This window comes from Macrobrachium nipponense, chromosome 15 (assembly GCF_015104395.2).
Source record: "Macrobrachium nipponense isolate FS-2020 chromosome 15, ASM1510439v2, whole genome shotgun sequence".
Lineage (NCBI taxonomy): Eukaryota > Metazoa > Arthropoda > Malacostraca > Decapoda > Palaemonidae > Macrobrachium > Macrobrachium nipponense.
Genome location: NC_087208.1, coordinates 44,838,784 through 44,856,283, shown reverse-complemented (window position 1 = coordinate 44,856,283; position 17,500 = coordinate 44,838,784). Strand labels below are relative to the sequence as shown.

The window sequence follows — 17,500 nt, the reverse complement described above, 5'->3', positions numbered from 1 at the left end:
CTCTCTCTCAGTTCACAGACTAGATTCATGATAAAAGGTCATAGGTATGAACTTCTGTAAACACACACAAAAATTTTGTCCTTGCAAAACCCTCCAAGCAAAATATGATTTCTGTTTTTTTTCAAACTCATAATTTTTTAATTATTCGTCTTTTTTCTTCGGTTATTTCCAGTCTCTCCTGCTTCGTAAGCCCATGGATAAATAGATAAAATTAATAAACGCCTATTCAGTTTTGATGGAGGTCAGGTATTGTATTCATATTCATAGATGTAGGTGGGAGAACAAGCTCTAGTTTGTCAGTGAACACTAGAAGAATTTACGCCTTCATATAATTCGTACATATATAAACGGAAAAGGACGATGCATTTTTAACTGTATATCCTACCAACCACCATTTCATAGTTTAGGTGACACTAAACAGTTGAGTCGTTAGCGGCAAAGAAGCTAATCAATCAGCTAAGAGATCCAAATAAAGCCGGCTAGAAATGATTCTTGAAGGCTCCGATAGTTGGCAGCACTTTGCAGTGTCCTGGTATGACCAATCTAACTGGGGTTTAGGGTCCTTGGCAAGGACCACTTATAAGGGGAGCGTTGTATACTTCGCTCAGACCAATAGATGGAGACACCAACGGCCCCCCATCCCCTTGGACACGAACACTGTCTCCATCTATTGGTCTGAGTGAAGTATACAACGCCAAGGACCCTAAACATCAGTTAGATTGGTCATACCAGGACACTGCAAAGTGCTGCCAACTATCGGAGCCTTCAAGAATCATTTCTAACCGGCTTTATTTGGATCTCTTCGCTGATTGGTTCGCTTCTTTGCCGCTAACGACCCAACTGCTTAGTGTCACCTAAACTATCAAATGGTGGTTGATAGGATATGGAGTTAAAAATGCATCATCCGTTCCCGTTTATATAAACATGATTTATATGAAGGCGTAAATTCTTTTAGTGTTCACCGACAAACTAGAGCTTGTTCTCCCACCTACATCTATGAATATGAATACGATACTTGACCTCCATCAAAATTGAATAGGCGTTTATTAATTTTATTTATTTATCCATGGGCTTACACAACATAAGAGACTGGAAATAACTGAAGAAAAAAGAAGAAGAATTGAATAACTATGAGTTTGAAAAAATCAGAAACCTTATTTTCCTTGGTGGGTTTGCAAGGAAAAAAATAAAAGAATTTTTGTGTTTACGTCAAATCTGGAAGAAGGGACAGGTTGCGAGAAAATAGGGATAAAAATAATAGCATTTTCAATATAAATTAAAGACGAATGGTAGGAGTAAAGTAATATAAATTATATATCAAGAATATATATATTATATATAGATATATATATATCTATATATATATATATATATATATATAGATAAATTAATTTTTCTAAAATTCTTTTATTATTTTCGTAATACCAAAAATATAATCCATGAAACTGAATATCGCCGTCAGTTGAGCGTTCAGATCACACATTTACTTTTAAAGCTCTTTTGAAATAAATCTCAGTTAAAATTATGATTTTATTAACATAATATTTCTAAATAGTGGTTAGTGTGCTATGTCTTAAATGAACTGGATAACTAAACTTTATATTACAAAATATCTCTGGATAACAATTGTCTGGGATATCTACTATTTTCATGTTAATGTTTGACAGAAATATATATTCATGCACAGATGCATATGAAAAATTCTGCCTTATAATTACATTAGCCTTTCTTATATCCAAGCGGATGCTATTAATTAAGGAAAGGCTAATTTCTAAATATTTAATGCTTGTAATATTCAAGTTCTAATTTTAAAATAATATCTGTCATTTTCGATTATTTTTACGTCACCTCCCTCCCACCCATTCTCACCCCCGTCCATTTTGGGGTTGAACTTGTACTTAAAGAGCTTTGTGGGGTCACTATTCATCCCAGCAACCTCAAAAACTATGGATTAGACATTAATATTAGTAATTTTGGTTACTTTTACATTTCAGCCCGTTCCCACCTACTTCTTGCCAACCTCCCTTAGAATCAAGTTGAACTTGGACTTAAAGGGCATCGGGAGTGTCACTATCAATCTCAGCAACCTCGATAACTATGGATTAGAGACTAATATCTGTCGTTTTGGGATATTTTTATTTTCACCCCTTTCCCGCCTCACTCGGCATATACCCACCCCCTTTGGTCCGAGTGATTTCTTACCCCTACAGTATTCTTTCCCAGATGTTAAGTTATCTACATACCAAGTTTGGTTGAAATTGCTCAATGCGTGGCACATGCACACACATACATACATACATCCATTTTTAAACACACACACACACACACACACACATATATATATATATATATATATACATATATATATAGATATATATATATATATATGTATATATATATATATATATATATATATATATCCATATATATAATATATATACCGTATATACTATAGAAGAAAAAATTATCCATATATATATATATATATATATATATATATATATATATATATATATATATATATATATATATATATATATATATATATATATATATATATATATATATATAAGGATTTGTGTGCTTCTGTGTTTGTGCACTTGCACACGACCATTTGTTTTACCACATGGTGCTACCAGATTTGTGTATACGTCATCCAAAAATACACTTCATATGCAAAAGACCATATTATAAGTTTAAAGCCTTGAACTGTACAATTCTCTTTACCCTCAACCCACCATATTCTACCTTCGTTGATAATCGACTATCATTACCCAAATTCCATTTGGCTGCTGTTCCTAAGGTCCAATCAACCCGCCCTGACACCTGCGTTTCACAAGTCCCCATAACGCAACAGCTAAAAGCAGTTGGTAGAGATACCCCCAGGTTTCTTCCCTCTGTTTTCATTTTTTCCACTTTTTTTTCCCTACCCACTTGTACCGGCCACGCCTCCGAAGTTCGGTATATAAGGCTCATCGTACCAGGGAGGAGTATTGACTTCTCTGTCGACCAGCATCACACTCAATATGTTCTCAAAGGTAACTTTTCCACTTCTGCTGTTCTCTCCCTTTGCGTGAATAGTTTCTAGAGATCAAAAATGATCTTTATTTCTTTTTATTATTCTTCTGGTTTTCACTTATAGTTTTTGGAATAATCATCATAAAAAGGAAGGCGCGCGTTGATACCCCGTTTAATTTATTCACAGCTAAAAAATGTTCAAAATGTTTTTTATTTTCCCATCAGTCTGTACAAGAAGTTCTCCATTAAACTAATTTATGATGACAACCTTTTTCTGATAGTTTTTGTGTAAATTTCAGAATTGCTTAATATTTCAAATGTGATTTTTCAGACTGTTCTTCTCATCCTCGGCTTGGCCGCCGTAGTGGCAGCTGACAGCTTCGAGTCCTTTGAATATGCTCCACGAAGAAGGGTAAGATTTTCTCCCTAGTACCTTTTGTTTATTGTTAATTACAATATAAAAATATATTTCTGAAATATGAATCAGTTCAACACACTGAAAAGTTATCAAACTTATACCAATGCATTCCTTCCAGGGATCCTCCGAGGAGTCCTACGAATCCAGCGAGGCCCGTTACAGCTTCAACTGGGCCGTCGACCACGACCCTTCCAGCAACGAATTCGGACACCAGGAAACCCGTGACGGAGACGACACTCAGGGATCATACTACGTTCAGCTCCCCGACGGTCGTCTGCAGACTGTCAAGTATTTCGTCGACGGAGACTCAGGCTACGTGGCTGAGGTCAACTACGAAGGAAGCGCCTCCTTCGAGTCAGGCTCCGCTGAGTCCAACGAGAGGCCAAGATACTACTACGGCTCCAACGAGTCCAAATAGACAGGGACTCTCCATACTGAACCTTATTTATTTGTATATCTAGACCGTTATTTATAACGAATAACGTCTTTATTTATGGTTTTCAACATCAATAAATAACCATTACTTTATTAACTTCTGTATTCAATATCCTCTTTACAAAATATGGAGTTAATAATATCAAAGAAACTACCAATACTTAAATACTGAAAGAATGTAACAATGCTATATATGATATTCGTAATGTTAAATTTTATGGCAACCAAAACTGATTTTTACTCTAAAGTTTTTTATTACCAGTTCATAATCTTTTTATTTTTTATTTGATTTATTTATGAAATTAAGGCTATCAAACCAAGCACCAAGGTGCTCTCGGCCACTTAGCGCTCAAGTCACTTGTTGATCAGCATGATACAGACCTAGAGAAAAAGCAATGTGTACATAGCAGATTTTACGTTTCAGACCCTTTCATGAAAACGCAAACACCGTTAAAGTTTCCCCCGAAAGCATTTTGTCACCCTCCCACCGAAACCCAAGCTTCGACGACGAATACGAAACACTCTCTATTTCTACGAGACGACCAAGAAGGTCGAAGTTCCCGTTGACCTTCAACAAGGAGTTCGCCCATAGTCATCCAACTCGTATGCTCGGCATTTAGCATCTGCTTGAAGGCCACGTTTTTGTCGACGAAGGGTATGGTTTATCAGGGAGTTCATTGCCCCCCCCCCCTCTCTCTCTCTCTCTCTCTCTCTCTTTACCTGGGTTCAGAAAGGATTCATAACAAGTAAAAGGGGCAGGTGTGATGCCACTAGAATATAAGAGAGAGAGAGAGAGAGAGAGAGAGAGAGAGAGAGAGAGAGAGAGAGGTTTTCCTGGACCCTTTGTTCTTGTTGATGTGGTTTGAAATTAAGCCGAATTTATGACAACATATGGCTGTTGCTCAGACAGTAGACAGTAGCTCTGAAGAAGTCATCTGTCAATGAAAAATACTCATAACAATGAGAGAGAGAGAGAGAGGGGGTCGGGGGCAGAGGAACCAGGCTCGACTGGACGCTTTGTTCTTCTTGTTATTGTTCTAGATTAAGCTGGCTTTATGCCAGCACGTGCTCTTGCCTAAACAGCAGACACTAAGGGTCATCCAGATGATATGCAAACTATAATATGTGCTTGACTGAGGTATGTTTATAATATATAAGCGAAAAAGTTTGAAAACCTCTTTAATTGCTTCGGCAGTGAATTTGGGAAGAAATCACAAATTGTACAGCTTCAGCAAAATGAGAATAAGTTGGACTGGATTTTGAGAGGAAATAAAACATATTCACTCCAGGAAAAACTGATATATTTCGAGATATCTCCTCCATTCCTTCTACACCTTTATTCATCAAATTATCTTTTCTCTTCAGTTTCATTGGTAAATGATGGTATATACATACATATTTATATTTATATGTATATGCATGCATATATATATATATATATATATATATATATATATATATATATATATATATATATATATATACACACACATATATATATATGTATAATATATATATATATATATATATATATATATATATATAGTATATATATATATATATATATATATATATATATATATATATATATATATATATATATATATAACTGAATCACGAAAGTTAGGAACGTGATAAATCCATAAACAAAGATATATTGCCACGAAGGAAAAATAAACGAAGGAGTAACTTGCGAGACCTTTCGACGTTTCCACGTCCCTTTACTGAGCAGATCTGACATACATTGGGACAAAAGACAAAACAAGAAGATTCGTATAACTAACAAGATAAGGGATTATAAAGAGATTAGTACCTAGAATCCGACACACCTGGAAGAGAGTAACCTTCCCCAACAGCATAAACAATGGGTGCGATTAAAAGTTTAAGATAACCATCTCAGATACAAGGACAAGACAATTAAAGAATTATAGGTGACAGCTGTTCAGACTTTGGTAAAACAAAACCATGTTCACAATACATATTTCACAATAGGTTAGACATACATTACACGAAGATAACTCAAAAGGCAACTATTTTTATTTAAGGCTGTTAATTAATATTCTTTGAGGTCATTTTTAAACATGTTACAAATACAAGGTCTAAATGAAAAGGCCACGACTTACATTGAAAATACAATGAAAAGTAAGTTGGGTTAAAGCAGATTCTAAATGATTTCGTGATAAGACATCTCTTGAACCTTGCAATTACTGAACTACTAACCCAATTTATTCGGTGGTTGTTTTCACTTACTTAATGAATGATTGCATTAGATGTTTGCCAGTTTTTACAGAATATTATGCTGGCTTAGCCTTACTTAAATATATATATATCTATATATATATATATATATATATATATATATATATATATATATTATATATATATATATAATATATATTGTATATCATATATATATATATATATATAATATATATATGTATATATATATATATATATATATATATATATATATATATATATGTATATATATATATATATATATTATATATATATAATATATATATTGTATATATATATACATATATATATATATATATATATATATATATATATATATATATATATATTATATATTTAAGTAAGGCTAAGCCCACATAAATATATGTAAAAAACTGGCGGGAAAACATCTAATGCAATATTCATTCATTTAAGTGAAAACAACCACCGAATAAATTGGGTTAGTAGTTCCGTAATTGCAAAGGTCAAGAGATGTCCTTATCACGAAATCTTTTTAGAATCTGCTTTAATACAAAACTTACTTTTTCATTGTAATTTCAATGTAGTCGTGGCCTTTTTCATTTAGACCCTTGTATTTTGTAACATGTTTAAAAATGACCTCAAAGATATAATTACAGCCTTAAATAAAAATGTTGCCTTTGAGTTATCTTCGTTGTAATGTATGTCTAACCTGTATTGTGGTTATGTATTGTGAACATGGTTTTGTTTACCTAAGTTCTGAACAGCTGTCACCTATAATTCTTTAATTGTCTTTCCTTGTATATATATATATATATATATATATATATAGATATATATATATATATATATATATATGACTCTCAATGCGCCTGGGTCTTGGATCAGTCACATAAGCCCATAATTTTATGAGTAAAAACTAAGTACCATTCTTTCTTATATTTAATCGTTAATTTATTTATTCATCCATCGATAAAACATTTTACCTCATCATTTATCATTCAGGACAACCAGATAAAAACAGTGTTTTAGAATCCCCTTTATTTTAAAACATCCTGGAAATACAGGAAAATAGATTTATAAATTAGTGAATAAATAAGGAGACTGAATTTTGTACTGTTACAAGGCAAAAAATAAATAAATATATACAGTCTTTAGTGCAAGAACATTAGAATCAGAATCAGCTGCCTCAGGACTTAGAGTCCATTTATTTGGACTCGTTGGAGCCGTAGTAGTATCTTGGCCTCTCGTTGGACTCACCTGAGCCTGACTCGAAGGAGGCGCTTCCTTCGTAGTTGACCTCAGCAACGTAGCCTGAGTCTCCGTCAACGAAATACTTGACAGTCTGCAGACGACCGTCGGGGAGCTGGACGTAGTAGGATCCCTGAGTGTCATCTCCGTCACGGGTTTCCTGGTGTCCGAATTCGTTGCTGGAAGGGTCGTGGTCGACGGCCCAGTTGAAGTTGTAATGGGCTTCGCTGGATTCGTAGGACTCCTCGGAGGATCCCTGGAAGGAATGAATTGGTATGTGAGAAAAACTAAAGTCAGAGTATGATGTGTCATTCACATATCAGCAAAGAAATCTCAGAATCTTAGAGGATTGAATAATATGAAAGTTATCTTACCCCACGACGAGCATATTCGAATGATTCGAAACTGCCGGCTGCCACCATGGCTGCCAGGCCCAAGGTGATGAGAATTACCTAGAAACAAAAAGTTATCATTAACTGTCATTCGTCACTGATGAATGAGTTTTCGAATCAACATTAAAAAAAATTGGGAATTTTTTTTCTCAGAATTCGACGACAGTTTTTGATGAGAAATCAACAAAGAAGTGATATGGAATACAATCAAGTATTCTCTATAACTATCTTTCTATCTATTTATCTACCTACCTATGTATATATATTCATACGTTGTATATACATGTATATACAAAAAACATATGTATATATATATATATATATATATATATACATATATATATAAATACATTAATTAATGATCAAACTTAGAGGTCGTCCTTAAGTACATGAGAAGTACTTTCCTTACAATCTGACCCAAAAAAGGTGTGACGGAAAAACGAAAATCTCGTAAACTAAAACTGAATAAAATAACTCAATTCACATCTATCTGAAAACCAAACGAAAAATCAGAGAGAAAAAAGAACAATTAGCAACTCAGAACGAAGAGTTACAAAAGTGTTATTAAAAGTTCTTACTTTAGAGAACATGTTGCTGGTTTCAGGTGAACTGCTGAAGTCACTGTAGTACCCGTTCCTGAAACGGGATCTTATATATGAATTTCAGTGTGGAGGCGTGGTCTCTCTCTCTCTCTCTCTCTCTCTCTCTCTCTCTCTCTCTCTCTCTCTCTCTCTCTCTCTCCCTCCGGGAAGTTTGGAAATCCTGGTAAGGAATGTTTTGGACGCGAGGTAAGATTCTGTGGGGGAAAAAGGAGTCAGTTTGATTATATGCCAAGTTTTACATTTAGTGATTGGCTGAGTTCCAGTAATTAACTAGATTTTATCTGTATGTATGTATGTATGTATGTATGTATGTATGTATGTATGCATGTATGTATGTATGAATATTTATGCATTTCTTTATTCAAATAATGCAATGTATAGGAATGAACGAACAATGAAAAATATATGCTGGGTTAGATATGAGAAAGAGAGAGCGAGAGAATAACTTATTAATTTCTATCCATAGTTAACCAAACGAGCTATGCATGATGGATCTTCCAACAAACACTTAAATACAAGCTTAATGTTTGCATTTATCAGCAAAACCTATGTATTTCATCAATTTATGATCAAAACTAATTCCTTTCAACTGTGTTAAGGAAGCAATGACCTTATAGCCGAAGGAATGAAGGGTAACTCTTTTACAAAAATACTAATTCATCTCTATTTCCTTGCGTTCCTTTGTCTTAATTTCCTTGGACGTGGGCAAGTAAGGGGTACTTGGCTAACTCTCCAGCTGGCCTCAGGAACTTTACTACCCCAATCACGCCGTTGGATTTTACGTTAGTTATCAATAACCTGAATATTTACCGCAATGCTTATCCGATTATCACACGGCGTTGAAAAATCACTGCGTCTGTATCATGATCAGTTATTGCTGCAGTGTGATGTCTGCAGTAGGAGGCTGAAACCAACATTCTTCGAAAGCTTGAATTTCAAATCTATGTCTCCTTTGATGTCCTTGTTCTATGTGAATAGGTTTCATCTAATGAAATAATAATAGAATTATAATAATCATATCATTTTTTTCTGTGAGTAACAAAGATAGTCTAGGCACAGTAAGAGCAAAGAGTTCATTTCCTACGGGACTATACAAGAGCATGGAATTAGTTTCCTACAGGTCTACAAGAGCATGGAACTAATCACTTAAACACCTACAAAAGCAAGGAATTAATTTCTTTACAGGTCTACAAGAGCAAGGAATTAATTACCTAAACGCCTGCAAAAGCAAGGAATTAATTTCCTACAGGCCTTCGAGAGGTAGGTATTAATATCCCACAGGCCTATAGAAGTGAGGAATTTATTTACTATAGGCCTAAAAGAGTAAAGAATTTATTTACTACAGCCCTACTAAAGCAAGGAATTTATTTTATATAGGCATACGAGAGCAAGGAATTTATGTACTATATGCCTATGAGAGCAAGGAATTTATTTCCTATAGGACTACAAGACCATGAAATTAATTACCTAAACGCCTACAAAAGCAAAGAATTAGTTCCCTACAGGCCTACGAGAGCAAGGAATTTATTTACTACAGGCCTACGAGAGCAAGGAATTTATTTACTATAGGCCTACGAGAGTAAAGAATTTATTTCCTACATGCCTATAAAAGCAAGGAATTTATTTACTACAGGACTACCAGAGCAAGGGATTTATTTACTACTACAAGCCTACGAGATCAAGGAATTTATTTACTGTGGGCCTACGACAGCAAGGAATTTATTTCCTGCAGGACTACAATAGTAAAGAATTAGTTTCATGCAGGACTACAAGAGTAAAGAATTAGTTTCATACAGGCCTGCAAGAGCGAGGAATTCATTCCCTACAAGCTTTTAAAAGCAAGGACTTGGTTTCCTTAAGGCCTACAGTGACCTATAAACACACTTATCATAATTATTCAAACACCTCCTACAGTTTTCATCAATGGAACAAACCCAGTCAGATCTTGAAGCCTTGAGCCTCTCGTGTAACCTTTTGCAATCTATGAAAGAGAAGTGACGAGTAAACTGCCTACTTGGTCAGACCGAATTGTACCTTCCAACAGCTGTGAAAAAATTGAGGGTTTTGGGGGAGGGTGGTCTCAAGGGACGAAATGGGTGGTTGGGGTTGGGGTAGGGGTGTCTCCCAAATATTTCAGGTGTGGTCAATGTTGCTTCAGGTTTCAGCTGAAAATGTTCCTTGGGTGTTGTAAAGGCTGTGGTGTTGGGAAACTGAAGTATTCAACGAGGGAAACTGAGTGAGGAGTGATCATTGTTATGTTTTAAAATATTGTGTAAATAACTGACAAGCGATCTCATTAGGAAGTTTTTAACTCCTTCTTTATGTTTATTCTTTAATTTGTTATGTTATCTACATAGTTCCTGTTTATTGAAATTTTTTTCCAATATAATATTTTACGTAATATTACTACCAATGATAATGGGGATGACTGGCATTTATTATTATTATTATTATTATTATTATTATTATTATTATTATTATTATTATTATTATTATTATTATTATTATTATTATTATTATTATTATTATTATTATTATTATTATTATTATTATTATTATTATTGAGACAACAGTGAATTTTACTGTCATTTCCTATATAAAAAGAAAATTCGAAAGTGAATTTAATCTTTCCGAAAACAACAACCAAAAAAAAAAAATGTATCTGAAATATCATGCTCATTATTTTACATAAATTTTCCCAATTTTTCATTTGCCAACAGTCTCCTAATATCGTCAGTTACTGCCACAATCTCATTGTATTTCACTATTTCTCACTTTCCGTCAAGTCTTAATTTCATGGCTGCTCACTCGATACCTGATCACAACTATATTTTCCACTTGAGTGCACAATCTGTGGGTGGGGACAAGTAAAATGTATCAACACACCGTGAGGCAATGCTTAGCAACTACACAAACTAACCTCTTACGAGAAAAACAATCAACTCTGAAGGACACCCAAGGCCGAGTAAATACATTTTTTTTTTTTTTTTGAAAATGTTGTAAACTTTACTCTCTGACATACTGAACTCTGAGGTCACGGTTAGTCTTACGGGTTTACTGAGATAGAGTTCTTTGATACCAGAATGGGTCAATTATCTGAAGGCAGCTGCTGCCCTGAAGTGGATTTTAATGTACAGGAAGGTTATAAGTAGCTAGTGTGGTTCTCCGGACTCGGTGTGACCAAAACGTGACGATACGTCTTTCATGATGTTGACCTCACAACACTGTTGCTTTTAATGTTTTATGAGGTATAAGAAGCCCGGTGTGGTTCTCGGGACTCGACGTAGTGGTACACCTTTCATGATACTGACCTCACAATATTATTGTTCGTTTGTATTCATTTATTATATGATGTTCTCAAGATTATGTCATGGCTAAAATTCCTGACCTACGAATAAGAAATAGCAGTTACAGAGAAATATTCAAGGGTAATACATATTATGTTGATATCACGAACAACAGGTTGATGAGCAAACGTTGACGTTGGAGAATTACTCGAAGACAAATGTTTTCTGTCAGGTACGTCAATTTTCAAATATGTCCAGCTTTCTCCCTCTTCTTCTTCTTATCATCATCATCATCATCATCATCATCATCATCATCATCATCATATCATCTTCATCATTATTATTATTATTATTATTATTATTATTATTATTATTATTATTATTATTATTTATATTTTTTTATTTTTTTTATTTTTTATTTTTTGCTCTATCACAGTCTTCCAATTTGACTGTGTGGTATTTTATAGTGTGGGGTTACCGGGTTGCATCCTGCCATCCTTAGGAGTCCATCAACTTTTCTTACTATGTGTGCCGTTTCTAGGATCACACTTCTGCATGAGTCCTGGAGCCTCTAGTTTTTCTAGATTCCTTTTCAGGGATCTTGGGATCGTGCCTAGTGCCCCTATGATTATGGGTACGATTTCCACTGGCATATCCCATATCCTTTTTATTTCTATTTTCAGATCTTGATACTTATCCATTTTTTTTTTTTTCCCTCTCTTTCTCTTCAACTCTGGTGTCCCATGGATGGTATTGCGATGTCAATGAGTGTTACTTCTTCTTGACTTTGTCAATCAACGTCACGTCTGGTCTGTTTGCACGTATCACCCTATCCGTTTCTGATATCATAGTCCCAGAGGATCTTTGCGTGATCGTTTTCTATCACTCCCTCAGGTTGGTGCTCGTACCACTTATTACTGCAAGGTAGCTGATGTTTCTTGCACAGGCTCCAGTGGATGGCTTTTGCCACTGAATCATGCCTCTTTTTGTACTGGTTCTGTTGCAAGTGCCGGGCATATCGCTTGCTATGTGGTTTATGGTTTCATTTTTTCGTATTGCACTTCCTACATATGGGAGAAATGTTATTTCCGTCTATTGTTCTTTGAACATATCTGGTTCTTAGGGCCTGATCTTGTGCCGCTGTTATCATTCCTTCATTTGTTTCCTTCTTTAGCTCTCCCCCTCTGTAGCCATTGCCATGTGTCATCACTGGCTAGTTCTTTAGTCTGTCTCATGTATTGTCCGTGCATTGGTTTGTTGTGCCAGTCCTCTGTTCTGTCTGTCATTCTCCTGTCCTCTGTATATTTCTGGGTCTTCGTCTACTTTTATTAGTTCCTTCTTCCCATGCACTCTTTAGACCACTCGTCTCCACTGGTTTTTCAGATATTGCCCCAGTGCTCTGTTCTCGATGTTGACGCAGTCCTCTATACTTAGTAGTCCTCTCCCTCCTTCCTTTCGTGTTATGTATAGTCTGTCCGTATTTGCTCTTGGGTTTGGTGTAGTGCTTTGTGTATTGTCATATGTTTCCTTGTTTTCTGATCTATGCTTGCGGAGTTCTGCCTTCGTCCATTCCACTATTCCTGCGCTGTAATCTGATTACTGGCACTAAAGCCCAGGTGCCCATGGTATTTTATTTATGGATTTTACTTATTATTATTATTATTATTATTATTATTATTATTATTATTATTATTATTATTTTATTATTATTATTATTATTATTCAGAAGATGAACCCTATCCCTATGGAACAAGCCCACCACAGGGGCCATGCTGACTTGGAATTCAACCTTTCAAATTATTATTATTATTATATTATTTTATTATCATATTATTATTATTATTATTATTATTATTATTATTATTATTATTATTATTATTATTATTATTATTATTATTATTATTGTTATTATTATTGTTATTATTATTATTAGTTATTATTATTATTATTATCATCACAATCAGATGAACCCTATTCATATGGAAGAAGACCACCACAGGTGCCAATGATTTGAAATTCAAGTTCCCAAAGAATATTATAGTCTTCATTAGAAAAAAGTTAGTGGTAAAGGGAAATACAGAAAGAAGAGATCTCACTTATTATAAAAAAAATAAATCAATAAATTAGTAAATGGATAGAAATGTATTAAAATGCAAGGAGAAAAGTATTAGGGTAGTAATGCATTGCATCTTAGCTTGAAGTTTTGTTAAGAGTAGAGGAATGGAATTCAGTTACACGAACCTACATGGCTTAGTAGCAGCTGCTTACCAACAATGTTAGATAAGGGAAGTAAGCTGGTTCGAGAGGCCACTGTGCAATTGCTTGTCGAAGTTCTTGTTCTTATAGTTTTAACTAAAAACCTTAAGAAAATGTTTCTTGATATAATCTCAGACAAAATACAGCTTCACAATGTAGTAAGTAAATGAAGCAATTTGCAACATTGCAATTACTTTTCGTTAACAGTGGAGACTAAAAAAATGAAACGATTGCAACGCTGCAATTACTTTTAGTCAACGCTATAAACTAAATAATTGCAGTAATTTGCAACACTGGAATCACCTTTCATTAGCCTTTTAAAGTCATTCCACTCGCAAAGGTCTGCCAGTCTAAGAATTAATTAACGAATGGGATATTCAACATGAGACACATACATACATACATACATACACACACAGACACACACATATAATAATAATAATGAAAATAATAATAATACAGTCCATTTCAGCTCAAGGCCATATAGATGGAATATACAAAACAGAGACAATAACATAACACAATCTAGATATATGCATTAACATGATACAAAATGATAATCAGTATATCCACAAACTAGCTGAAGGAGTAAAAAAATCAGTATTCTTTAATAATAGTAATGACAGTAATTATATTGAGAATAATGGCATAAAAGAATATTGAAAATTATATACATATATGCATAAACACACACATTTATCTATATATATATATATATATGTTTGTGTCTGTATGTATGTATATATATATATATATATATATATATATATATATACTATATATATATATATATGTTTGTGTGTCTGTATGTATGTATATATATATATATATATATATATATATATATATATATATATATATATATATTGGTAAAAGCCACGAAGGAAATTGAGTTTTGCCTTTATTCATATGTTCATCACGTTCCAAATTTTCGTGATTCAGTTATTCATACTATTTATAATACATATTTACACACATATGAATGTATAAATATACTCTTGACAACAAGTTGCAAGTTACTAATGAACAAGCACACTTCGCTAACCTCGCCACCTGCAATGGAACAACTCGCCAATGCTTAAGGAAAGATGCCACGCCTTCTTTCAAAATGAGTAGAACTTGATTTTCTTTCGTCACATAAATTTTTAAGTCACATTCCTCCCTCCCCCCTTTTTCATCAGGAGGCGTACGGATGCCACGCCCCCTGAGTAAGGGCTGAGATATATATAAAGGTCGGAAGTTGTAGAACCAAGCACAGTCTGCTCAGACCTACAGTTGAATAAGCAATATGTTCCCCAAAGTAATTAAGCTTTTTCTCTGTCATACTTTGTCAGCTTTTAGAAGGTTCATTTAGAGTAATATAGCTATTATTTTCATGTAATACTTGGTAAACTTTTAGAATGTTCATTTAGAGTGATATAGCTATTATTTTCAAGCGTTGTTTTTATGCAAATATTGCTAGATATTGTTATTATTAGATTTTAGTATTTTGTCTTCCGAAGTAATTGGACTTCTCTACGTAAAGTTTAAGCCATTTTTTTGGCTAATTTACATTGATATAGCAATTATTTTCAATTTTTACTTTCATTGGCGTTCTGCTAGATATTAACAGCGTTAGATTATATTATTATTATTATTATTTTATTTATTTATTTTTTTTTTGCTCTATCACAGTCTTCCAATTTGACTGGGTGGTATTTATAGTGTGGGGTTCTGGGTTGCATCCTGCCTCCTTAGGAGTCCATTACTTTTCTTACTATGTGCGCCGTTTCTAGGATCACACTCTTCTGCATGAGTCCTGGAGCTACTTCAGCCTCTAGTTTTTCTAGATTCCTTTTCAGGGATCTTGGGATCGTGCCTAGTGCTCCTATGATTATGGGTACGATTTCCACTGGTATATCCCATATCCTTCTTATTTCTATTTTCAGATCTTGATACTTATCCATGTTTTCCCTCTCTTTCTCTTCAACTCTGATGTCCCATGGTATTGCGACATCAATGAGTGATACTTTCTTCTTGACTTTGTCAAGCAACGTCACGTCTGGTCTATTTGCACGTATCACCCTATCCGTTCTGATACCATAGTCCCAGAGGATCTTTGCCTGATCGTTTTCTATCACTCCCTCAGGTTGGTGCTCGTACCACTTATTACTGCAAGGTAGCTGATGTTTCTTGCACAGGCTCCAGTGGAGGGCTTTTGCCAAAATCGTTTAAAGAATCAGTACTCCCCCAAGATTCTGATACATTTATGGCGAGCTTTGATGTTGAATCCCTTTTTACCAATGTTCCTGTTAGGGAGACCATTAGCATAATTTTAGACAAGTTATTTCCCCAACCTGATTCGTACTTTCACAATTTTAATCGTTCTACCTTTAGAAGGCTCTTTTAGAAATGGCGGTGCTGGACACCGCCTTTATTTTTAACAATAACTTATATAGACAAGTGGGAGGGTATGGCTATGGGGTCTCCGTTAGGTCCTACCTTTTCCAATATCTTTATGTGCTCGCTGGAAGAGCGCTTTTTGGACGAGTGCCCTCTTTCCTTCCGCCCTTTATTTTATAAAAGATACGTTGACGACACCTTCACCCTTTTCAGGCGTAATTTTTGATTGCCATGCATTTTAGAATTCATTATTCATATCACACCCAAATATTAAGTTTACCCTTGAAAGTGAAATGAACGACCGTCTTCCGTTTTTAGATGTAGAAGTATTTCGTGAAAACAGTAAGTTTAACACTACAATTTTTAGGAAAAAGACATTTACAGGTTTTGGGAACGAATTTTCATAGCTTTTGTTTTAGTAATTTTAAAATCTAACTCAAGAATTTTCACCCTTGTATATAGAGCCGTCTCCCTTACGTCTAACTGGCACGTATTTCATAAAGAAATTGCCTTTCTTTTAGCATATTTTAAGGATAACTGCTTTCCCACCAGCTCGTCAACAGAATTATTTTACAAGGTCCTTAATAAAGAGTTTTTGCACCAACACCAGTGAAAATTAATGTTCCAAAGCTTCCTTTTTATGCCCGATTCCCATATTTACACGATGATTCCTTTAGGGCCGAATTTACAAAAATCGTACAAAAACACTTTGGCGCATTAAAGGTAAAACTCATTCCGGTCAATCCACTAACAATTGGATCCATGTTTAAATTTAAAGATCGTTTTATGCCCCCTCATGTCCTCTGTATAGTGTACAAATATTCTTGTCCCAGATGTAGTCTGGGAACTTACGTGGGTTCTTCTCAGAGGATGATGAGGGTTCGCATAGACTGCCACAAGGGAGTTAGTTTTCGTACTGGATGTTCATTATCAAATCCGAACAGTCCAGTATACGTGAACATAGCCAAAATGTAAAGTTAATATTAAATATGAAGATTTTATTGTTGTTGGTCAAACCTCCAGCCCAAATGAATTGTTGATCCTGGAGAGCCTTTTTATTAAACAACTTGTTCCGCAGTTGAACAACCAGACCACCTCCACCCCCTTGTTTCTCGCTTAAGCCTATGTTTCTGTGTACATTCTTTTAGTTTTTATTTATCTCTTACCATGGTAGGTCGACCCCCAGTGCTCCTCAAATATTTTTTACCTTTGTATTTTACTAATTTATTTATTTGGTTTTTT

At 34.5% G+C, this 17,500-nt stretch overlaps 2 protein-coding genes across 2 annotated transcripts; one reads left to right on the top strand and one right to left on the bottom strand.

The window, feature by feature from the left end:
* The first annotated feature begins 2,968 nt into the window (after window positions 1-2,968).
* LOC135226846 (pro-resilin-like) lies at window positions 2,969-3,964 on the top strand. Its single transcript, XM_064266536.1, has 3 exons — window positions 2,969-3,038; window positions 3,350-3,430; window positions 3,555-3,964. Exons 1-3 carry the CDS (start codon window positions 3,027-3,029, stop codon window positions 3,852-3,854), a joined length of 393 nt encoding a protein of 130 aa, XP_064122606.1. The 5' UTR covers window positions 2,969-3,026; the 3' UTR covers window positions 3,855-3,964.
* A 3,148-nt stretch (window positions 3,965-7,112) lies between these two features.
* On the bottom strand, window positions 7,113-8,382 carry LOC135226845 (pro-resilin-like). Its single transcript, XM_064266535.1, has 3 exons — window positions 8,310-8,382; window positions 7,714-7,791; window positions 7,113-7,595 (listed from the first exon to the last, which is right to left on the bottom strand). The coding sequence occupies exons 1-3, from the start codon at window positions 8,319-8,321 to the stop codon at window positions 7,296-7,298; spliced, it is 390 nt and encodes a 129-aa protein (XP_064122605.1). The 5' UTR covers window positions 8,322-8,382; the 3' UTR covers window positions 7,113-7,295.
* Between the last annotated feature and the right edge of the window lie 9,118 nt (window positions 8,383-17,500).